Below are 25,501 nucleotides of genomic sequence, written 5' to 3'. Positions count from 1 at the left end.
TAACTTAGTGTTACTTAGGAACCTAGACGTTTCAGGTATTGAATACTAACTTAAATAAGCAAACAGTTCAGTTTACTAAATAAATAGTATTCAGGCTGTATTTAGCGAAGTAATATCAGCAAAGTGAACGCCTGACTAGGTTTGAACTTCAGCTTCGCTAGGAGAAGTCGGGCGAAAGTTTTGCTGACAGTACGTATATAATACAATACAATACAAAAACTCTTTATTACATTTAAAATAAATACTAAAAAAATAAACCATTGTAATCAGTTAGACAGTACAACAGGCGGCCTTATTGCTAAGGTAGCAATCTCTTCCAGGCAACCTTTGATGTATATTACATCCATGCACTAAAAGTATTCATACTCATCATCATAACATCAGGCGCTTCAACATTACCTCGAGTTTAATCCAGTAAGGTGTGACGTCATTAAACTCGTATTATCGACTTTAACGGCCTCTGTGGTCCAGTGGTTGACCGTTGGACTCACGATCCGGAGGCCCCGGGTTCGAATCCCGGTGGGGACATATCATAAAAATCCCTTTGAGATTCATAGTTTGGTTAGGACATTACAGGCGGATCACCTGATTGTCCGAAAGTAAGACGATCCGTGCTTCGGAAGGCACGTTAAGCCGTTGGTCCCGGTTACTATTTACTAATGTAAGGCCAGTAATGCCACCTATTGTACTCATTCTATTTCTCTTTTGTAAGTATGTAGTCGTTACATGAGCCTCTAGCCATAGAGGCAGCCTATCAGCTCGCGACACCAAACAATTCAGGACCCCGATGCCGACCCCGCCGGCGTGGTCGACGACTTCCCTCAATCAGCGCTTATCGCTATCGACCCACTAGGGTCGATTAATTCATTCGATTATTTTTCCTCTCAGACGACGCCCTGAGCCGAGGTTCGAGTCCAACTGGGCACTCTCAGGCCTGTTGTCTTAAACGTGGTACCGGGTGACAGCTTTCAGCGCTCCCCATTTGTCCGGCCAAGTAGTTAATGCCATCTGCGGCAAATCTACAATAAGTCACGTAAAAAGAAAAAGTTACATGAGCCATGTGAGGGGCCTTTGACGGCTGAATAATAACCCTGACACCAGGGTTGATGAGGTTGGTATTCCACCTCACAACTCACACGATAGAAGAAGAAAGAAGTCGTCTTTAATATCACTGACAACTAGGTTTCATGACGCCAATCAAACTATAATGCTATCATGATGACCTATGAGTACGCCACGTCACTCAGTCACGATAGTTTGACGTAGGTACGTGTTAGTCACATTTGCATGTCACGTATTGTAATTATGTATTAGATTTCATCAATAACATAACATAAAAAATACTTTATTATTTATTTATATATATGTTATCGGAAATGTATGAAATCAATGAAATGTATAAAATATTGTTTGAAAAACTATTTCTTCTATCGTGTGGGTTGTGAGATGGAGTACCAACCCCATCAACCCTGGTGTCAGGGTTACTATTGAGCCGGCAAAGGCCCCTGACATGGCTCATGTAACGACTACTTACTTATATCAGTAAGTAGTAGGTAACCGGGACCAACGGCTTAACGTGCTTTCCGAAACACGGAAAAACTATTTAATGCATAGATATTCTAGGAAATGTATAAATTTCCTCGGAATTGTATATAATTCCAATATCGTATTAAGAAATGTATAAAGTAAATGCTTTCTGCTGTACATCCATCGCAATATGAACTGAGTACTCGAGCTTTCCGTTAGACCAACGTGATAGGTGATGAGCCGCATTTTGTTGAAAATATTGAATTTTGAATATATTTATTATAACAACAGCACTAACGACATAGCATCACGCTTGTACCCCAATGGGGTAGGCAGAGGTGTATAATCTACACATCAACTCCTCGCCTGTTACATTTAAGTCCCATGTAATAGGGGGTGAATCTATTGCCATTAACTGGGCACAAATCCTGGAAACCATGTAATATCAATTCTATGATCCAAACATGAGTTCAAACTCAATAAAATGGAATTTAGTGGTTTAGAGCCCGAGACAGGATTCGAAGCAGTGACATTATGATGTAAGTCTTGCGATCTCCGAACTGAGCTATAAGAGACCCCCCACACTAGCGTCTTTCGAGCGTCGTCGTCGTGCCAGCGTCCGCGGAACGTCCACGCGACGTCGACGCCGCGACGACGCGACGCCAGCGCTGGCCGGCTGCCGAACGCCGAGCGTGCGCGGCGCTGGCTCGCGTAGCCGCGGCGTCAGTTCAACGTTTTTTGCGAACAAGTACAATGCACAACGCAATCTACTTGCCCCGCTCCCCGCCGGCCCCAAATGGGTATCTTGATATTTTATGTCGTTCTGTATCAATTGTAATAGTTCGTCAAATATTCGTTTTGGCATCCGTAAATAATCATAAAAGTGTTTTTTATTATTTTTTATATGTTGACAATACAATACGAAATAATCGCTTTCCTGAACTCTAGCACTACACAGAGGATGTTCCCAATGTTGACGACGATGTTTCCTTTTTCGTTTGCGTAATTTTTGGATCAGTAATATCAACAGCAGTGTTTCTTCGTCGGAATCCATTTTCACACTGATTGTACGCGACAGGAGCCGCGGTTACGCGACGCTAGCGCAGCGCACGCTGGGCGTTCGGCCGCCGGCCAGCGCTGGCGTCGCGTCGCCGCGGCGTCGACGTCGCGTGGACGTTCCGCGGACGCTGGCACGACGACGACGCTCGAAAGACGCTAGTGTGGGGGGTCTCTAATGGATTTCTTATGACAGAATGTATTTTATGACGGCTCTCACTGTGAGGTCGCAGGTTTGATATTTTAAGGTACCGTTATAAGTGAGCGAGTTCATGCGCGTGAGACCTCCAATCTTTTTTTTTTGACGTGACGTATTGTAGATTTGCCGCAGATGGCATTAACTACTTGGCCGGACAAATGGGGAGCGATGCAAGGCTCTCACCCGGTACAACGGTTTAAGGGGACCCAATCAAACGTCTGAGTGCAGTATGTGGTGATGGAATGTTCGCCGCGGCTGCGGGTATGTGCGGCGTGCCCCGGCCATACCTCGTACCCCACTTAGTTACCGCGGTGGGGTATGGGACGCGGAGGTACCTACTTGACAGAGATAGGAATTAAACTTGCTTCAAAATACTGTGAGGTATACAGACGCCGTAACGGAAAAAAATACAACCTCTTTGATTGCACTAAAATGGTTTTCCCTTCGCGGGTTAGAAGGTCAGACAGGCAGTCGCTTCTGTAAAAAGCCGGACCTGTCAAATTTTCAGCATAGGTAAGCGGAGCCTGTGAAAAAAAAGGGGTAAAGCTAGGGAGATGATGATGATTGGTTTTTTTTTTTTCAAATAGTTCTTGTTCTCTGTTCCTGTCTGCCTAAAGCCTAGGTAATAAAGCTCTTTTTACGTAACTTTTGTGCGTGTTTACTGCCGAGAATGTTCCCACGACACATACCTCCTGTACAACAGTTTTAGTAGTTACTATAGTATGGATTATTTCTAATAAAACTATATCTATTTCAGGTACAGACCGTTCATGCTACCGAATCCGACCGTGCAGTTAATTACGATGTAAGTGGATCAATATTTACGATCTAAATTAAGAGTAGATCGTGCTCGGCGTCGACTGCTCTTCACTTGATCGACATTTAAGATCGCATCGTTAACTTTAACTCAATTTTTTTGTTAATTTAATAGTAATTATAGGAACCCACGAAAATAAGTTTTAGTACATAAAAAATTGTCCCGGCTATTAGCCGTAAAAACACCTCCACCGACCCATAGTGGAGCAGCGTGGTGAAGTATGCGTGGCGAGGCCTGTGCCCAGCAGTGGGACGTATACAGGCTATTTATGTTATATTATGTTACATAAAAATATCTTATTCGAGCTCTACCTTCCAGCAAGGGATCATCAGTTTAGAAGAAGAAGAAGATTTTAATGAAGCCTCTTTCTAGTTACAATGGCAAAGTATATTATTTATATTATAAATTATATTGTATATTGGATTGGAGAACGATCGCTCAGGACAGGGAGAAGTGGAAACTGCAGGGGAGGTCTTTTCCCAACAGTTTGCCCTACTCCAGGCTAGTAAAAAAAAAGTATATTAGTATTAGGAAGGTAATGGTGTCTACTCGGACAACCACCAAATGACTCAATAACATCTTCATTATGTACTTCATAAAAACTTGTTCTGTGTGAGTTTTCGATAGGCTTCTTTTAAAACTTTATGGGATATAAATTTTAGACATATTTTATGTCTTCCATCACTAATCTAAGACACGCTCTTGTCGGTGTAGCATTCTCCATGCTACTTTTTTTTGGGAAATATAAGGCTGTGGTTTCCCCCTTGCCTTCAGCCTCGCAGTATTCTATCTGACACGAGTGAGATGGCGCCCAGATTTTTTTTGTTTTTGACTTGCCTTATTGTAGATTTGCCGCATTAACTACTTGGCCGGACAAAATGGCGCTCAGAGTAGTCTGTCATTATACTATATAAAACAATCAAACTAACTAAAAAGATTTTTATCTCCCTAAGTGTAAAATTATGAATGCATCAGCAGACATAATATGCAGACATAAAAGAAAATTCCCTATTTACGAAATATAAATATTTAACCGTAGCACGTGCTACGAATGTCCTATGTGCTACGAGATGTAGCAATGTCGTCGTAGCAAATTGTCTACACGCTACGTCTAAGGTTTTAGTACTAAAGGTACCATTTATGAGTTTGACTTCATGTTTGGATCGTAGATAATTGGTGCCCTATAACGACCTCCGTGGTCCAGTGGTTGAGCATTGGGCTCACGATCCGGAGGTCCTGGGTTCGATTCCCGGTGGGGACATATCACAAAAATTACTTTGTGGTCCCTAGTTTGGTTAGGACATTACAGGCTGATCACCTGATTGTTCGAAAGTAAGATATAGATACTATTTACTGATGTAAGAAAGTAGTCGTTACATGAGCCATGTCAGGGGCCTTTCGCGGCTAAATAGTAACCCTGACACCAGGGTTGATGAGGCTGGTATTCCACCTCACAACCCACACTATAGAAGAAGATTATGATATGAGACTTAAACTAAACATAGCTGGCTAGGAGTGGGTGTATATACTATACACTTGCATACCCCTTGGGGGGTACAGGCGTGAATTGTTGTTTTTTTTATGTTTTTCCGGGTGTGCTATTACTTATAGTCCATTATATCCATCTTAGGACTTCAATGTTTCAAGTTGTCCACTGCAGCTGTACCCTGTGGCTCTACTTACCTAAACTCTTACACGTATCCCTATCGGGGTGGGCAGGGCAACAAATCAATGACATAACTCGTAGCCACTCTTGATGTTCGGCCCAAAATGGATACGAAGTTCCGTATGAACTTGTGACTACACACCATAAAACATCGGTCTGTCTTCCTGCCTGCCCTTCTAGGGATTACAAGCGTGATTTATGCCTGTCCGTCTATAAATTATAAGGACAGACTGACATAAAGAATGCCCGATGGTAAATGGGTACCGTCGCGTGGGACACACCTGGGCCATTAGGTTTAAATTTGGCCAACTTGGACTCAGAATTCTAAACATTATAGCTTACACATATGGCGACCAGGGGGTTTAAAATGGCATCGAAGCAATTCATCTAAGAAAACAATATTGCTATTTGTCATTTGCTGGCATTGCGCAATTACTTTTACATGCGCAAATGTCAAATTGCAATATTGCTTTCTTAGATGAATTGCTTCGATGTGGCCCTTTTGGCCCCCAGATAATAATAAGTTTTGAAAGTATGCGCATAAGCAATGTATTCCCGGTCTCTTGTCCCGGGTGTGACGTGCGTCATACCGGGTGTGGCGTTTTATTGAGTTAGTTCTGACACTCGGAGCTGTGTCAGACAGTCCGACATGCCAATTGGACCCTGGGTCAGAGATAAATTATGCCTCTAGTTAATAAATAACATGCAATGTATACCCTCATTGATTTAACAGATGTGTTGCTGTTGCAGTTTCTTGTCATTTCTTCTCCTCAGCCATAACACCTTGCGAAATGACGTAAATTCAAAAATGTTACATTGACCTTCAACAAGTTTATCCATGATAATTACGCTGAATAAACGATTCTGATTTCTGATTATGAAATTCTAACATGAAACAGTAGGAGTAGGGCCCTGTGCTGGGAGATTTTCTGGCCACGTCTTTCCCTCAGCGATACAGATATAATAGCGCTAAGTATGTAAGCCAATTTTGAAGAATAAATATTTTTGAATTATAATTTTTTTGATTACTAAATAAAATTTTAATAGAATTTTAATCAATAAAAACGTAATAATAAGTCCGACATTTTGTTTATATAACGCCACAGTGTTTTTTTCGTGTTTTGACTTTTAGGAAAAAGTAACTGATTTGACTAGTTGGAAACTAAGGAATAGATTTGTCATTAAAGCTACTGATTGTGTTCTATGTTAAGATTAGAACCAATTTTTTACACCTTTTGCATGCAATGCAGTTATGTGCAAAAACATGATAGGCATGTAATTTTTCAGTAACACAGTTGGCTCGACCATTATAGACGGCGATACGGCTCACCACCTATCACGTTGGTGTTACAGGAAGCTCGGTGAGGTGTGGGTACTTAGTACATCTTGCGATGGATGTACCTCTGACTACCCTAATATAGTCTTCAGCTTATGTTTCTCTACGTCATTTTAAATGTAGACGGAGAATAGAATACCATGCAAGGTTGCTTGGATAATTTTATCATAACCATTTAAACATGAGGTGTGCAACCCTGGTCGCTTTAGTATAAAATATTATACATGCTGATATAAAATACCTATTTTGTATAATACAAACTATGTTAAGGGAAACTATGTGGTATATCTGGCATAGCCTTTGCAAAGTTAGTAACATTTTTTGAAATAAAAATGCCACTGAATCTAATTTTATTCCCTTACACCAATAATAAGCCGCATACTCCTAATCAATTATTACGGTCGCCGCGATCGGCTCATATCATCGCCTCTACTATTATTATTATCAGTATACAAGCCGCCATCTTTAAAGCAGAGGCAAAGGCCGCGCGGCAGAATGCCGGGAAATTCGCGCGGGACGCACGTATGGAACGCGCCACCACTTTCGAACATACCGCGTTGGAAATGGAATAAATTTTCTTTCTTTTTTAATTTCTGCTGCCAGTGACAGCAAGGAGTTCGAATTCGAACGCGCCGCATAAATTATTTTCAATTTTCGTTCGGAAATGTCGATGTGTGAGAATGAGACTCAGCGGAATATTTTATACTTTTTTTAATACTTAAGTGAGTGAAGTGAATTACGGCGGAGAAAGTGTTTGCATACGGGAAATTGTGAACGAAAATGCGTGTGAAGTGTCAAATTAAAGAAAATGGATCGGTGAATTTATAGCGTGTGGAATATTAAAACTGCGAAGGTTCTACCTGTATAAATCTTTTTGCTAACCACTCACTTTTCATGCACGAATTGCGATTTAAAATGTAATTTAAATATACGTAGTTTATGTGTCCGACGAAAGTTAATTTCATACTTAATACTTTAATTTTACGAGCAAAACATTAATTCAAAAATCCACGAAAAAAACTTCAGAAATATGTTGATTTCTGAAGTTTTTCCGTGGATTGTTTGAACTTTCTTCTATTAGGGCTCCCTGTTTTAAAATGGCGTAGGTACTTTAGATCTTTTATCTCTGGCCAATAGTTAATCCACATATGAGGGTATTTTTTAAAAGGGTAAGCCCATAAAGAGGTTCTGTGTTGCAAGAGGTAAGGTTGTGTCCCTCGAATCCCTTGATATTGTAAAGGTGGAGGTATTTTTGATGGCTCCACTTACACAGATAAGCATCATAGTTACGAGTACTATACATGCATACATAATTTGTCTTTTTGCCTTTAGTCCGGTATTTACGATAACAAAGTACAGTCATGAGCAATATGATGTACCCACAGTAGAACCCTGTCGCACTATCATATTTGACATTTAATGAGACTTACTGTTTCATTTGTCAAAAAAGTTAAATATGACATGGTTTCAAAGTGTATACATATTAGTGACCGTACCTACCATTGTGATAATACTACTGCTCTCAGGTGGGGAGGTGCTCGTCGTAATCAAACAATTCAACAATTCTCTTGAATAATGTTATATTTTCATAAACAATGTTAACTCTTCAACTCTTCATAACAGATTACCGCAACCGAACAAAATTCCACGTCACCGCCTTTTCAAAAAAGCGGGAAAGCGTTCCCGTTCGAAAAAGAAGAAATCAAAAAAATAAAAACAAATGAAATAATATGCCAGTTCCAAATTAAAAATAATAAAGTCGTGACACAGATTCACGACTTTATTCCGTCTGTTATTAAGTTATATAATCTAATAATAATTAATTAATTAAATAAACATTACGAACCCTAACAATCGTCCATCCTGACAACGTGTGCGTCCCCGCGCACGACACCCGGTGGAACCCTAACAATCGGTACTTTGGTCAGTTGCTCAATCTTAACAATAAATTACAGATACTTAGTAATAAATAAAACAATAATAGCAGGCTCAAATATCGTAACTGTTGTATAACTATAGTAGCAAATTATGTTACAAAGTTGCATCAGAATCTTTTAAACAATAATCAAATAAGTAGGAACTTTACTTATTGGCCAATCTTAACGAATAACATGTAGGTAAGCACAGCATTAACCATCAGGAAAAATACTACTAATAAAACTTAAGTTTTAGTAACAAATCACACGAATAAGACAAAAAAAAAATAAATTAAGAAAATTAATAACTAAAGTTGCAAATTAATTTACAAACTAAATATGAATCATTTTAAAAAATACTTAAAACTTACGTTACTTTTGTATTTCGTTAATTACAATAGTACTTAATATATTTTTTAAAACAAGATACGATGCCTATTCAATCACCTTGAAAACTTTTTAGGATCCGATCAATCGGTTACCCATTATTAAACTAATGATTCATACAAATAATTTGTAGCATCCTATCTGAGCCATTCGATAAATTCTTATCAAGGCATCCAATCTGAGCCAATCTTTAAATCCTTATCGAGGTCTCCAGTCTGAGCTAATCGTTAAATCCTAATCTAAGTCTCCAATCTGAGCCAATCAATAAATCGTTATCGAGATATCCAATCTGAGCCAATCGTTAAATCCTTATCGAGGCGTCCAATCTGAGCCAATCGACAAATCTTTATCAAGGCATCCAATCTGAGCCAACCATTAACTCCTTATCGAGGTCTCCAATCTGATCCAATCGATAAATTCTTTCCAAGGTCTCCAATCTGAGCCAATCGGTAAAACCTTATCGAGGCGTCCAATCTGAGCCAACCGATAAATCTTTATCAAGCCATCCAATCTAAGCCAATCGTTAAAACCTTATCGAGGCGTCCAATCTGAGCCAATCGTTAAATCCTTATGGAGGTCTCCCATCTGAGCTAATCGAGAAGTCTCGTGACAGTAGCTGAGCCTGTGTTTCTTTTGCTTTGCTCTCATCAAGACACGAACCAATCAATTCACATACTTGACCTGAAACATAGACACTGTTCTGTAGCTATATGCCTCTCACAGTTATACAACACAAATTACAATACATCAACAAAAATGTTTAATTTGAAAAGTTGTTATCATTTACGTCTAAAACCGCCACATACGTATACACAACATCTTATGATCCGCAGCCAAACGTTGTTGGTCGCTTCTTTTGCGTATCGCGTAACTACTGCCTAAAATTTTATTGACCCAATACGGTCCCAAATATGCAGGCATAAGTTTTCCTTGCTCTGTCCGTCATTATAAAAACATTTTTTTAGTTAAGTATTTTTAGAATGGGAGAATGTCTGCTGTGTCCGAAATAGAATTGCGTGATAAAACATCAACATGAGTCATTCTAGTCTCCTAAATAATGTATCGTGTCACACAAGAAATCTCATTTCTATCATCTGAAAAACACATCTTTCGCAAAGATAAGAACATTGTCCATATACCAAGTTGCCTTGATAAAACGAGCAGAGTCCAAGATCATATTCTTCATCCGCTAGTATACAGCCAGATCGAATGGCAAACGATTGAACTCCGTCCGACCGAACTTTGCTGACCGTCCGTGATAACGATAAATAGTCCGATGACGCGAGATCAAGCGCAACAAAGCAAGCCTGGCCGCTGAGTCGTGCTATTTCATTTTCGGTCACAAGCATAATCATTTTAATAATAACATTCGATAGTCATTACACATCGTCAGCGAACCCCTCTTTTTTTGCGAACTCCTAAAGTAGGACTAGCATACTCTGAAACATACTCCCTTACTACACCCGCCTCTAACATATTACCTACCATATTACGTTCCATTTCCTTTTCCTTTATCTATTCCGTTAATAAGGACAATATACAGCTGGATGTTGGCTATTCAATAGGGTAGTTCTCAACTAGTCAAATCAGTCACCCTTCACCAAACCCCAAAACACGAAATTACTATGGAACCCGTATGAAAAAAAAAACAACCCGTGACGTCGTAGAAAAACATGCCCAAATGTCGCACTTATTAATTACATTTTCCCTATTAAAATTCATAAAGAAGCTAAATAGAAACAAAAAAATGTTTATTTTTACCTTTAGATCTGTCTTTATTTATCAATCACAATTTCATACCTTATCTTTGAACTAGGAAACTACCCAATTCTATGTTCACCGCTGTTAATATTAGTGCTCCCAAGTCTTAAAGTGATAATGCAAAATAATACTTGTACGTATTTATAGAGCAAATCTAATAACTGCTGCCTTTCTATGTCTGTCGCCTTACCATCCTTATCATCGTATGGTTCTGACTTTGGTCGAAGCCACATTCATACCTCTATGGTAGGTACACCTGTCTGGTTCACTATTTACAACCCTAACCGCTCGACAAAAATAAATATATAACAAGGTGGCTTTAAAACATCCACACGTCCATTTTGGCAATGATAAAAAATTCTCACATGTACGAAATATTGCTTATCAGATTTGCCTGCTATTCTTCAACAGAACGCTACCGTTCAACTTGACATGAGTCTGGGCTCTTACAGAGAGTGCACCATAAACTCGACCACACCTGTTGACGTCATTTAATAATAACTTCACATTGCTACACGAACCCGGATGGGGCACGTCATTGTCAATATCGGTCCTAAGACGGTCCGATTACTACTGGCATGTCTAATAAACTGTCATTAACGATTCTACATACAATCCGAGCATCTACTCCATTGACACTTACATATAGCGATACCTCTTTTAACGATTGAACTATGCCTTTCATTAATGAGGGAATGTACTCCCCAGTTTGGTTAAGACATCAAAGACTGATCATCCGATTGTCCGAAAGTAAGATGTTTCGTGCTTTGAGAATCACATTAAACCGTTGATCCCGGTTACTATTTACTGATGTAAGTACATAGTCGTTACATAAACCATGACCTTGGCGGCCCAATAAAAAACTCTGACACCTAGGTTGCTGAGGTTAGCATTCCATCTCACAAACCATAGAAGGAGAAACGAAGGAATGTTATTATGGGACTCTTAATTCATGAGCAAACAAACAAACACCATTGCCGAAATCAACAAATATTTTACTGACAGCCCACTTCCTAGATAAATTCTGGTATTGGGTAACCTTTTTAGTTATCTATAGAAATAAATGCACAATGTTTTATTTTAATAATATCCTTAAATTCTTCTATCCTCCGCCTAACTAAAACAATTTCCAACTTGGTGACCTCTGTATGCAACAAAATGTAAATTTAATTAATGACTTGGAACAACGTATAAAACTGTCCCCTCTCCTTACATTTGTGACAAGTGATTATCTGGCCAGTGTACCTGCTAAAACTTGATTCAACCCACTACATTAGCAATATCGAAGATTTTGTTTCTGATGGGAATTCGGTCTGGTTGATAACTATCAACCAACATATGAATCAGCCAAATATTAAATCAAATGATTCTAACTAGAACATTCTCTCTTTATTTGAGATCTGCGCTCTTGTCGGTGGAGTAATCGCCATTCCTCTCTTCTTCCCGCCAAAACCTTCACCTCCTGATACGACACGACCTGCACCTTTTCTTTTATTTGTTTCATAAATGTTCTCCTAGGTCTACCCCTTTCTCTCTTCCCTTTCATTTTTCCTAAAACTAAACTAAACTTTTTAAATTAGAATCATTGTACTGCCAAAAAAAATTATTGCAAAAGTTCTTCGGTGTGAGAGCCAAGAAAGCCAAAATACCAGATCCTATTATTTTATCTGTAGGTAACTAGCAACCCGCCCCGGCTTCGCACGGGTAGTGAGTTTGGAGTCGATAGCTATAAAAATTAAATATTTTCCATACAAACTTACTCCCCCTATTTCACCCCTTCGTAAGGATTGTTTATAAAGATAATTACCTAAATACGTTTTACTTTATTTAAATAATTGGTATTTTCTAGTAAATTAGATAACCTACTATTAACACTAGAAGTTTCGTACAAACTTTGCCACCCATTTTTATCTCCTTGGCGTTTGAATTTCGCAAAATCTCTTAATGAGTACGTACATTCTAAAGGAACCCCCAAGCAAAATTTAAGACTCCCAGCACTCGCAGTTCCTGAGACTTCGTGATGTCTTAATGACCTTTCACTTTTATAGTATATGGATACCATGAACAATACAATCCACTGCACGTTCGCCTACATATTAACATCACATTGGTTAAACATGTCATTTTTCATAATAGGTAGCAACACCTCTATCATAGGCTCAATAAATTTAAGTACAAACTAGCTCAGCATATTTTACAAAATAAGTAAATGACTATATGGTTTTTGTGATGTGTTTTTCGCGCGATATTAAGTATGGCGGTGCGTACGACACTGTATAAATTAGTTATTAAGTTAAATTATAAGTTCTCTTCTCATGTAAGTGACTGTATGTCTTTTTTGAGAGTAAAGTATCTTTAAACCGAAGTAGTAAAAGAATAGAACTGAAGCTATCAAGTATTAGCAAGGCCCTGGAATTTCTGCATAGCAAAGTGAGTTGTGGTCTTTACATACACCGAGACACATTAGTTTACTTTTTTTTTAAAACCAAACATCGGTATTGTTACCAAACAGAAATATTTTGTGATATTTAATTTCTGATATGTGCTTTACACACGAGACTGTGATGAAAGACCATCCCTCTATGTTTAAATATTCATAATATATTTTTATCTACGTGACCTTCTTAACTGTCCCGCGTCGTCACGTCGCTCCGCATGTCGCTCTGCATGCGGCTCAAATGGACGCTCAGCGTGCAGCTCAGCCCGGCGATCCGCATGCTCCTCAGGCCGACGCTCAGGATGCAGCTCAGCCCGGTGATCCGCATGGTCCTCAGGACGACGCTCAGGATGCAGCTCAGCCCGGCGATCCGCATGCTCCTCAGGACGACGCTCAGGATGCAGCTCAGTCCGGCGATCCGCTTGCTCCTCAGGACGACGCTCAGGATGCAGCTCAGCCCGGCGATCCGCATGCTCCTCAGGACGACGTTCAGGATGCAGCTCAGCCCGGCGATCCGCATGCTCCTCAGGACGACGCTCAGGATGCAGCTCAGCCCGGCGATCCGCATGCTCCTCAGGACGACGCTCAGGATGCAGCTCAGCCCGGCGATCCGCATGCTCCTCAGGACGACGCTCAGGATGCAGCTCAGCCCGGCGATCCGCATGCTCCTCAGGCCGATGTTCAGCGTGCAGCTCAGCCCGGCGATCGGCATGCTCCTCAGGCCGATGCTCAGCATGCAGCGCACAACCTGGCTGATCGTAACCCGGCCTTAGCGTGGCACTGCGTGTCACAAGGTCCCGACTCTTGTAACTTCATTATTCTGAAATCTCGCAGAAAATACATTACATTAGTTCTTTACTAAAAATAAACACGCTTAAAAATGTTTACACCTATTTAAAAATAATAATAATCTGAAGCTTGCTTTGGAAAAAATATATAAGACTGATCAATTATAATTCTCAATATATTATTACTTTAATTAGAATCATACACTTATTATAATATTATGTTTAAAATATCGGTATAATTCATTCCTACATGTACCTATACTAACATCATCATATTACAATATGCCAAGACAGACATTTAATAATTAATTACTTAAAATACTTGACTTGAGTAAGAGCACATAGCGCAACAATATCATATAAAAATAAATTTACTTATTACTTATAAAAAAATGTATATTATAACTAGGCGTGTACTTAACTTTATCCCACTTCTGAAATGTGATAATACTACTGCTCTCAGGTGGGGAGGTGCTCGTCGTAATCAAACAATTCAACAATTCTCTTGAATAATGTTATATTTTCATAAACAATGTTAACTCTTCAACTCTTCATAACAGATTACCGCAACCGAACAAAATTCCACGTCACCGCCTTTTCAAAAAAGCGGGAAAGCGTTCCCGTTCGAAAAAGAAGAAATCAAAAAAATAAAAACAAATGAAATAATATGCCAGTTCCAAATTAAAAATAATAAAGTCGTGACACAGATTCACGACTTTATTCCGTCTGTTATTAAGTTATATAATCTAATAATAATTAATTAATTAAATAAACATTACGAACCCTAACACCATTAACTAACTGAATATAAAGTTGACCGCACATCAGGATTTTTCCGAATCGTACGCGTTGTCAGAATTTTCAGTTTTGTGTGGAATTTGAATAATTATTACAGAACAGTCGATTTTTGGAAACCTAAACGCGTCGATTTTTTAAAAATAAACACAGACGACTGAGGCACGTACGCTCATGAGTACTAATATGTACACATTTTGAAACCATGTCACATTAACTTTTTTCACAAATGAAACCGTAAGTCTCATTAAATGTCAAATATGATAGTGCGACAGAGTTCTAAAGTGGGTACATGATATTGCTCATGGCTTTATGATGCGGAAGAATGCAGTGTGCTTTAAACTTTAGTTAAAATGAACGGCTTATCGAATGCTGGATGAACCAATCAATGACAACTTAAACCACAGACTATTTTCGGATTAGTTAGACTTGCGTTGTTCCTCGTTTTATAATAAGGGTGGGTTTTAATCCTAGTTTTAAAGTACGGTAACAAACCCAAAAAAAGCTCAAGAAGAGCTTACATGGAACATATTAAAGAAAATATTAACGTCGTGTCTTATAGGGAAGTCAATGAATTGGCCTTTGATAGACTGGAATGGAAAATGCTACACCGACAAGAGCGTGGCTCTTAAATTGATGATGATGAACAAACCTAAACTTACTAGTCCCGGTTTGAACCTAGACAAAAGTATTTTTTTATAATAAGACAAGAATAAGAGATATTAAAAAAAGACATCCAAAAAATATGATTTTGTAAAAAATAGTAGTTTTTTAAGATCTACTATTGTGACCTACTATTTTTTTTAACATTCAGTCATTCTCGTGCTCCGCTAATTGGCAAAATAGTTTCAAATAACCGAACACCCATGCGGATTCGAAAACAAAGGGTCACCCCACAGCCGTTGTGGATTTGTCCCAATTGTGCTACAATTTTGTTTTACTGCCGCTCCTGGTCTCGCCTGCGGTCACCCTACACGCTCCCAATTTGTCCAAACAATTATTTTACATACTTATAACGAAAATATTCCAATAAAACACATCAAAACATCTTTCATCCTAAGGTTGCCTGGCAGAAATTGCTGTTTAGCTATAAGACTGCCTGTCGGACTTTCCAACCCGCGAAGTCGAAGACGTCATATACCTCCGAAAATGCATTTCTCGGGAATGTGGGTTTCCTCACGATGTTTTCCTTCACCGTTGAGCTCGTGATAATCATTTATGATCCAAACATGAATTGGAAAACAAATCATTGGTTTAGGCCTGTGCTGGATTCGAACCTGCGACCTGCGAGAGGCAAGCGTTCTACCAACTGGGTTACCACGGCTCCAAATCACAATTGTACCAATCCCTGAAAAGTCCTTTCTAATGGCGTACTTCTCCGGAGCCCACGTAAACCTAATATAATGGAGCCCGTGTGGCTCAGTCCGACATGCCGTATGCCAGTCACGCGCGGTCCCGGGTTCGCATTCACATGCAAATCCAACGCTGAAAGCCGGAAATTAATTCCTGTTTAGGGAAAAAAAATGATTGAGTAGGTATAATACTCGGTTTTTAAAATAGTATGTCCATCTGTGGTCGATTAGGTGGAATGTTTCACCGCTTGTTGATAGGTGTCTGATAGTCTGTCCAGAACTTATCCTAGAGATATCAGACAGTTTTATATCAACTTCTTCTTTTTATTTTGACATGACTTATTGTAGATTTGCCGTAGATGGCATTAACTACTTGGCCGGAGATTTTGTATCAACAAGTCGTGGCGCAGACTACAACTTTCCAGCGTTTTTTATAACTGCAGTTGTCTCATAATAAGCAATTACTAGGGAATGCAATGCCGACTCGAGAGCGCAAATTCGAGATCCCACGAGATCTCGAAATTTTCGGGATCTCGTCTAAGTCATAAAAAAAGTAAAATTAGGATGGCTGAAAACGGTAAAAACTGCTTGTTTATGATAGTGAGGTTAATTAAAACAAAATATTTTGTGAAAGAAAACATAAACCATTCTTCAATATTACTAATGAAATAATTTAGTTTTCTTTGGAAATCATCATAATCAAAACAAAAAGTATAAACTCAAAGAGATTCGCCCAATCCCGTCAATCTTGGATGGGAATGGGATCTCATCATAGTATGCTTCGGGATTGATCCCGAAAAAGTAACGAGATCCATCAAGATTTGGATTGCATTCCCTAGCTATTACTAGCTGCAGTAGTTTAAGGCCGATGAGACGTGCATACGTCCCACTGCTGGGCACAGGACCCTCAATTAACCGAAGAGGGTATGGAGCATACTCCACCACGCTGCTCCACTGCGGTACGGTGGAGGTGTTTGTTACGGCTAATAGCTGGGACCAACGGCTTAATGTGCCTTCCGAAGCACGGATTTATCTTACTTAGTCTGGCAATATGGTGATACGTCCTTATCAAAAAAAGGACAGACTCACAAAGTGATTTCGACAATGTCCCCATCGGGTATCGACCACGAAGGCTGACAAAAAAAATAATTATTTAAATATAAAGTTTCAATGAGTAACTATGTAAACAAATGAATAAATATATTTTTTTAATTATTTATTTCGTGTCCATAAGAATGTATACTTTACCTTTGTTTATAATTATACCTATAACTATATATATTTTGTTTATAACTAGGTCAGGGGTTTGGATCTCGCGTTAATTTAGTTTCGTAAATTGCTTTAGTAGTGACCGTTCGGACTACAGTCCGAGCATAGACTCTGTCAGAACCTAATTAACTATGTCGTATCTGCCTGTTCATCTATGCAGATCTGTAGACTCAACGGCCAAGCAGTGCTTATTGCCTTCAAACTTATTTATAACAAGAAAAGCTATGCCATTGAGGAGACGGAAAATTCCACTTGATATCAACTCAGAATCATGGTCTGAGTCATCCCTCAAACTTTTCTTTACGATGTTACTAACATCCTGTATATGTCAAAATAAAAAAATCATAAAGTATTTATTTTCTTTTCTTATGTACTTATACATATATTTATATTTCATATATATTTTTTTATTTACCTGTTTTTCCGAAATTAAGATGATCCGTGCTTCGGAAGCCACGTTAAGCCGTTGATCCCGGTTACTACATACTGATGTAAGTAGTCGCTACATGAGCCATGTCAGGGGCCTTTGGCGGCTCAATAGTAACCCTGACACCAGGGTTGATGAGGTTGGCACTCCACCTCACAACCTACACGATAGAAGAGAAGATATATTTCATAATTAAAATTATACCTTGCTTTGAACGGAATAGAACTATGTACGGTCACGAGCATTAATATGTATACACTTTGGTACCATGTCACATTAACTTTTTTGACAAATTGAACTGTAAGTCTCACTGAATGTCAAATATGTTAGTGCGAGAGAGTCCTAAAGTGGGTACATTATATTGCTCATGCCTGTACATAAACCTATTCACAGCCGTGTATTATGCTGTTGTATAGCAAACTGTAAGGAATAGTTTGGGAATTATGGCAGAGACTGGAGGTAGAACTATCCTAAATAGGTTAATTTGTTGACTATTGCATAATTGAGGGTACTAACTAATGCAATATTGTAGGGTATGCTATGATTAAGTTAGGTTAGGATTGGGTAGTGTTGATATACCCGAGTGCAGTGAAAAGGTATGATTTAAATATTAAATTGGATATGAATATTGTATAACATTCAATAGTGTAACATTGTTATTTTGGCGCAGGCGCACACGGATGACTTTTACGCTATAATTGGCTACTTGACAGTTTTTCAATAAGTATTTTTAGAAAAAATACAAATGTTTATTTTATATCTTGTCAAATAATTTATTTTCGCGATAAAACATGTGTTTCTTAATTAATTTATTGAGTAATTTAGCTGCCTAATATCAGTTCTCAGACAGTTAATCCCATGCATTCATATCTTCTAAATTATCACTAACTTTATAATCTTTTTTGTAAAGTTTTTGTTTAACTACTGTCTTAAAACAGTTGAAAGGCAAATTCTGACTGCCAATTCTCCCACGTCACATTTTTCTCAGTGAAGTCACATTTCTATGAACAAAGAAACTGTCAAACAGTATAACTTGTACCTGACAGATTGTTTATGTGTATTTTGTGATATGTGACGTCACACGAAGCTGAATCATGGCCGCCCGTGTTTCGGGTCTTGTAATACACAAATAAAAAATCATATTCTATTTTCTAAAAAAAAATAATTAAAGATGATATTAATAAAAAATATATATTAGATAATTATTATTAATACGCTAAGCGCGTGTGCGTGCTACGTGATTTTTTTCGTATTTTGACAGAACGACATAATTATATGGAAAAAAAATATATTTTTATCACGTTGCGCATATGTTAGTTATAGTTGGGATTCCCCGTAATTGCAGCACTGGGTGATCCGTACCTGGTTCAATCAATTATAAAAAAAATAAAATACAATGTCACTAACACTAGCTAATAAGATAAATGTAAATGTGAAATCTTATAATGTGTCTGAATACCCTGAATACGTACTGTATTAAATATTTCGTCCGATTCCTCCCGAAATTACCTAATAAACTACGATTAAAATTTCATTAAAATACAGATGAGGGTAGGTGAAAACAGTGGCCAAATTGGAAGCAGTAATGTTTATCGATGGGTCGTGCAGTCTTGACAATACCAATACTCCTGTTTATATAGTTCCTCAACAATTCTTAATTCTTAATAATTTATCTTTGACCCTATTATTAGATTTACCATGTTTCAGAATTTGAATTTAGAATTTAGTACTTTATTGTTGTTTTGTTCATGCGAAGTCACCCGGCTTTTCGGCGGGAAACGGGAGCGGGACAGTTGCTTTCTTCATTGAGTAATCTAAATAATTAATACGAAGTGGTGTTTTGTGGTTAATGATCGCATTAAGTTAGTCGGAAGACATTCGCGAGTGTTATTATATTGGAGTATTCAATAAACAAAGTGTATCTGCCTATTTTCGCTTCGTGCCGGGAAGCCGCTTTATAACTCAAAAGTTTATGCGGACTTTTGAGTTAATTCGTTTTGGGGTTCGGAGTAGGAGTCTACTCCGAGGGTGGGGGCTTAGGTTTCATCATCATCACCTTTCATCATTTCATTAATCATCAAGAAAAAAAATACGTCAGACATGGCTGTATGGGCATAGTTCCCTTTGCCTTACCCTTCGGGGAAAACCAAACCAAAAAAAAAATATGCGAAGTCACTCCCGATATTCGTTGACATAGGTTCTCGCATGTTCTATGTCACTTACAGCACGAATTACCTTTCCTAAGGATACAAATGCGTGTCTCCCAAGTTCGAAAACAAAAAAAAAACTGTGCATTCCGTTGTAAGCCTGTAGCAGTTTCAGCGGTAATTTATGTGCATCGGGGCAACCCACGCGACGGGACCTAGCTCACAATTTAATTTCAAATTTGCATTTTTTACTTCCCCGTTTAATGGACTCGCTTCGCAATAAGGGTAACGAGTAAGTTTAGAATCGAAAACTGTGCTTACGTAACAATAAGGGACTTTCCAGGCTATTTTCTCCGAAAAAACACAGATGGCGCTGTACAGATTTCAAGTGATAATTACTTATTTTCTCATTACTCGGGTACATCACATCACCAGCCCATTAACGTCCCCACTGCTGGGGTACGGGCCTTCCCTGTGGATGGATAGGGAGATCGGGCCTTAAACCACCACGCAGGCCCAGTGCGGATTGGTAGTTATTAACGACTGCTAATGCAGCCGGGACCAACGGCTTAACGTGCCTTCCGAAACACGGAGGAGCTCGAGATGAAAACTTTTTTTTTGTGGTCACCCATCCTATGACCGGCCTTTGCGAAAGTTGCTTAACTTCAACAATCGCAGACCGAGCGCGTTAACCGCTGCGCCACCGAGCTACTCGGATACATAATTATTCAAATATAATTAAATGGTACAGGCAAAAAAAAATTGTTGCTTGATATTTGAATCAGATATGTATAGAATTATGTTGCTACCTGTATTACTTCTCTTGGGTGGAAGATGTAATTGTTCCTAGGTGAGAAAGAGTCATCATTTCATCAAAAAAAGCAATATTGTTATTTGACATTTCTTGACATTGCGCAACTTACTCTTATATGCGCAAATGTCAAATTGCATTGTTGCTTCTTAGATGAATTGCTTATAAGTGGTCTTCTTAGCCCCCCTGGAGTCTTACTTTTGAATTTCGAAACTTCGTTCACGTTCGAAAATCTATACCCATTTCACGTAGCACATCGGAAGTTGTCATTTGCAAGGTGAGACGGGTATACGTTTTCGCACGCGAGTAGGAGGCAAACGATTCGAAATTAAGACCCCTAGCCCATGTTATCGCTAACCATAACCACACTAGTTTGATACAATATAAAGCGCAGCGCATGCAGATAATTATAGTGTACAACAAGTATGCAAGGGCCTTGGGTAAAGTACTTTTTACAAACGATCCATATAATTACATACTTATATAGGACAAGGAAAATAATTGTTTTAATTGCTTATTTATTATCGTACCGTTGTAGAGCTTGGACAGTAGAGATGTTAGAGTTACAGAACTTAGAGAGTATAGAAGTTAGAGTTATAGAGCTTAGAGAATATAAGGGTAGAGTTATAGGGCTTAGAGAATATAGAGGTTAAGAGATATAGAGCTTAAAGTATATAGTTTTTCTCTTCACGAATTGGAAGGTCATACAGGCAGTCGCTTCCGTAAAAAGGCAGACCTGTCAAATCTGCAGGTTAGGTAAGGGGACCTCGTGAAAACAGGATAACGCTCGCGATCACACCTGTATCCCCAAAGGAGTAGATAGAGGTGCATATCACCTTCTCCTCGCCAGCTATGTTTGTTTAAGTCATATGTAGGTGGCAAGCCTAATGCCATTAACCGGGCACAAATCCTGGAAATCACATGATATTCATTATCTATGATCCAGACATGAATTCAAACTTATAAAATTCAATTACTGAATTCGGTGCCGTTTAAAATCCAAATCGGGATTCGAATCTTGTGTTTTTTTTTTTTTTTTTTTTTTTTTTTTTTTTTTTTTTTTAAATATGTATTTATTTGCAGCAGCGACTACATTATTTTAGGTGCAGGTGTCCCCTGTTAAGTTAATATAAACCTGTGTTAGGAGACACCGCTCTTCTTACTTAGACATGTACAGTTATATAAAATTTTATAAAATTTTGAAATTAAAACGGAACATGCTAAGTTAAACTTAAATGACAAAAATTTTATTACAATAAAGAAGTGGAATTAATACAAATGAAGTGCGTGTGGTGTGTGTGTATGTGGGTGTGTAGGTGTGTGTGTGTGTGTGTGTGTGTGAGTGTGTGTGTGTGTGTGTGTATGTACATATTTGTTTCTTATGCAAGCCTATCTAATAGTTTAATAGTTAAATATTGGTAGGTAATAAAGATAGTGAAATTACTTCCAATGCTATTCTTAATGTATGCGCATGTCATGTACTAGCCAAGACATTTATTATTTTGTTACTAAAGAAGTCTCTCCGTATCCTCGTAGAATTGGGTCTCAAGCCACTTAGTTGTAGTCTTTTTGCATTCGTACAAAGTTTTAGGGTATATATTTAGTTTCTTGTTGATAGCATTGTATAATTTTGCCGAACGCTTAGTGTACTGTGTTTTAGCAAAACTTGTTTTTGTATATGGTGAATTTGCAACTTCATGATGAATTCTTCTTTTAGGGATAGCCGGATCATAATAAAGAGTTTTATGCTTTTTGATAATTGTGCAGTAAACGTAAAGGTTTCTGATTGAGAGTAACTTTGTCATTTTATATAAATCAATAGTTGGAAACCGGCGCTTCTTAAAATACATCACTTTAAGTAGTAACCGCTGTGCCCGTTCCACAGTTAGGAATTTAGTTTTTGAGGCGCCACCCCAAACGGTGATACAGTATACAATTATTGATTGAGCAAGAGCCAAGTATATTTCTTTGAGAAGATCCCTAACTTTATCACTACGTGAGCTATCTGATATTTTTGGAAGAACGTGTCTTAGATTTTTAAAGATCCAAGTTAGTTTTCGTATACGCTCAGAAACATAGTCCACATGTTGATGCCATGAAAGTCTTTGATCAAGGTAAACACCAAGGTACTTTGTCTGTGCTACTCTGTGTATAGTGGTGCAATTGCAGGGTTGGGTACTCTCGTCGGGATTGCAGTCATGTATACGTATGTTAAACTCTGGCCCTGGTTGTCCATTGTTTCTAATACTGAAGCATATATAGTTCGTCTTATCAGCGTTTAGCGTGAGTGTATTTAGTTTCAACCATCTATCAATAGTCCTTAAGCCCTGCTCTGCCCTTTCTTTGGCTATTTCCCAAGTATCCCCAACAAACACAATGGCAGTGTCGTCGGCGTACGCGAAAATCTTGGCACCCACTAATTTCATATTGCATAGTTCATTGATGTATATTAAGAATAGTGTGGGTCCCAAGACACTTCCCTGGGGCACCCCAAACGACACGCCCTCGCATTCGCTGATTATACCCCCTATTCTGGTCATTTGCTTCCTATTAGTAAAATAATCAGTCAATAGGAGCAAGGGGGTTCCTCTAATGCCAATAAGTTCTAATTTTTTCACTAAGGTAGGAAAAGAAACGGTATCGAACGCCTTTTTAAGATCGATGAATATGGTTATAGATTTTTTGGACTTGTCGAGGTGTCCGACAACCGTGTTTGTAAGCGCCAGAACAGCGTCCTCCGTGGATTTTCCTGAACGGAAACCGAATTGAGACTTTGAGAGTATATCGTATTTCTCCAGATATTTCAAGAGTCTTGTATTTAGTAGTCGCTCAAAAATCTTAGAGATAGAAGGTAGTACAGAGATAGGCCTGTAATTACCGACTTCATTTTTATTACCTCCCTTAAATACCGGCGTAACTATGGATTGTTTGAGTAAGTTTGGAAAAACACCACGATCAAAGCTTAAGTTAACAGCGTGTGTAATAATAGGTACTAACTCCGCTTTAGCTAATTTTAAGAAGGAGGTAGATATGTTATCATGTCCAGGGGCACTGTCGCTTTTCAAATTTATAAGAGTGTGTAGCACTTCATCCGTGTCAGTTGGCAGAAGAACTAACGAATTGGGCTGAGATAATTGGAGTGGGGTGATTGATTGGTGTGAGCTGAATTCATTAAAAGTAATATTTTGAGCAAGTTGTGCACCGATATTGGCAAAATAATTATTGACATAATCAGCAGATTCTTTAGGTGTAGTTTTCAGGTTAATCAAGTCACATGTATTATTTCTAATTTTATTAGTATATGTTATATTTTTGATGTTTTTCCATAGTCGTTTGTTATTATTTATTGTTTTTTCTAGGAGTTTTCTTTCATAATGTCTTTTACAGGTTTTAAGAATTTTGTTACAGTATTTTTTATATCTATTATACGTGATTTTCTTAATATCGTTTAACGGGTCTTTGCGCAATTTATCAAATAGTTTGTTACGATTTCTAATACAGCGTAGGATACCAGGGGTAATCCATGGTTTAATTATACGAAGTCTGGAGGGAATATTGGTAATGACGGTGGCATCCCTAATTGTTTTGGTGATTGTATAAACGAGTCTATCTATAACTTCGTTGGGATCATTGCAAAATAGTAGCTCCGAGAGATTGGATTTCATCAATTGTTCGAGCGCTTGTTCATAATTTATTGTAGTTTTAGTTTTATTTATAGGAATACGATTTTTAATTTTAGACAGGGATAATAAGGTGGTGAAGTGGTCAGTGGTAGTAGTTTTTATTATAGCTATTCTGGCTGTTAATCTTTTTATATTAAGTTTTGACATGAAGTCGTCAAGGCAGTTTAAAGCCCTTGTTGGGATAGTATGACCCGGTAGTATACCAAGAGCTGACAATGTATTTAGGTAATTAATTCTATTTTTATGTTCGTAATAGTGTTCATGTTGTTTTTGGGCGATATTAATATTAATGTCCCCTGCGATAATAATATTATTACTACGTTTACAATCTGCCCTTGATTCTAAAAATGTTGACAAGGATTCAACAAAGTTTTCTGCATCGTTAAATGAGGGTGATCTGTAAATGGCAAGAATAGAGTTATTTAATATATCTATCTGTAGGCAGGAAGATTGCGCTATATTTATTTCCTTTATTTTATGTTTAAGACTGTTAGTTATGTAAACGACAATACCATCATTTTGATTGACATGGTGGGTAGTTGAATATCTGTCATATCCTTGGAGTATAGGGATAGGCTTCATATCATCAAGTCTACACTCCGTAAAGATGATTATATCTGGTTCAAAAGAAATGTTAGCCATAGTAGTCATAAAGTCATTGAAATTGCAGTTGATGCTTCGAATATTCTGTTGAATTATTGTCAGATCATTTCTATTTATAGGCAGTTTATTATTTAGTTGATCAATACCACAGGAAAATGATTCTGCAATTTGAAACTGATCAAGATCGTTAATGGTGCAAAAGGTATCACCCATTTTGTTTGTTCATAGGTACACTCGTCAATGATTGTCGGGTCATATAGTTGCAAAAACAATGAGAACAGACTATATTAAAGGGTAGAATTCGTAGGCTATATTTCAGGACATGTACAAAACATTTAATTAGAGCATAATTAGTTTGAATAGTGGCGTTATTTTTTGTGTGTTGTGTGTGTATACAATATGTGTTTGAGTGTTGTGCAAGTGTGCGTGAGGTGTGTAGTAAGCTAAACAGGTTAAAAAAACAAAATGAACTATTGTTATAAATTTGTAAACAGCATAAAAACAAAGCGTTATAATTAGAAACG

General features: G+C 38.1%; 1 protein-coding gene across 5 annotated transcripts in view; it reads left to right on the top strand.

Moving 5' to 3' along the window:
- LOC126371446 (liprin-alpha-1) overlaps positions 1-25,501 on the top strand; it is a 237,211-nt gene that overhangs the window by 116,132 nt on the left and 95,578 nt on the right. For 2 of the 5 annotated variants that reach the window (XM_050016744.1, XM_050016743.1), the window contains one exon: positions 3,540-3,587. The exons of the other annotated variants lie outside the window; for them this stretch is intronic. In XM_050016744.1, coding sequence (XP_049872701.1) covers positions 3,540-3,587 — 48 coding nt within the window. Of the gene's footprint in view, positions 1-3,539; positions 3,588-25,501 lie in introns of those variants that run through there. 5 annotated transcript variants of the gene reach the window in all.

The sequence above is a fragment of the Pectinophora gossypiella genome, chromosome 12 (genome assembly GCF_024362695.1).
Source record: "Pectinophora gossypiella chromosome 12, ilPecGoss1.1, whole genome shotgun sequence".
In the NCBI taxonomy this organism is placed as follows: Eukaryota; Metazoa; Arthropoda; class Insecta; order Lepidoptera; family Gelechiidae; genus Pectinophora; species Pectinophora gossypiella.
The sequence above is the reverse complement of the archived record's forward strand: the minus strand, read 5'-3'. Positions and strand labels throughout refer to the sequence as shown.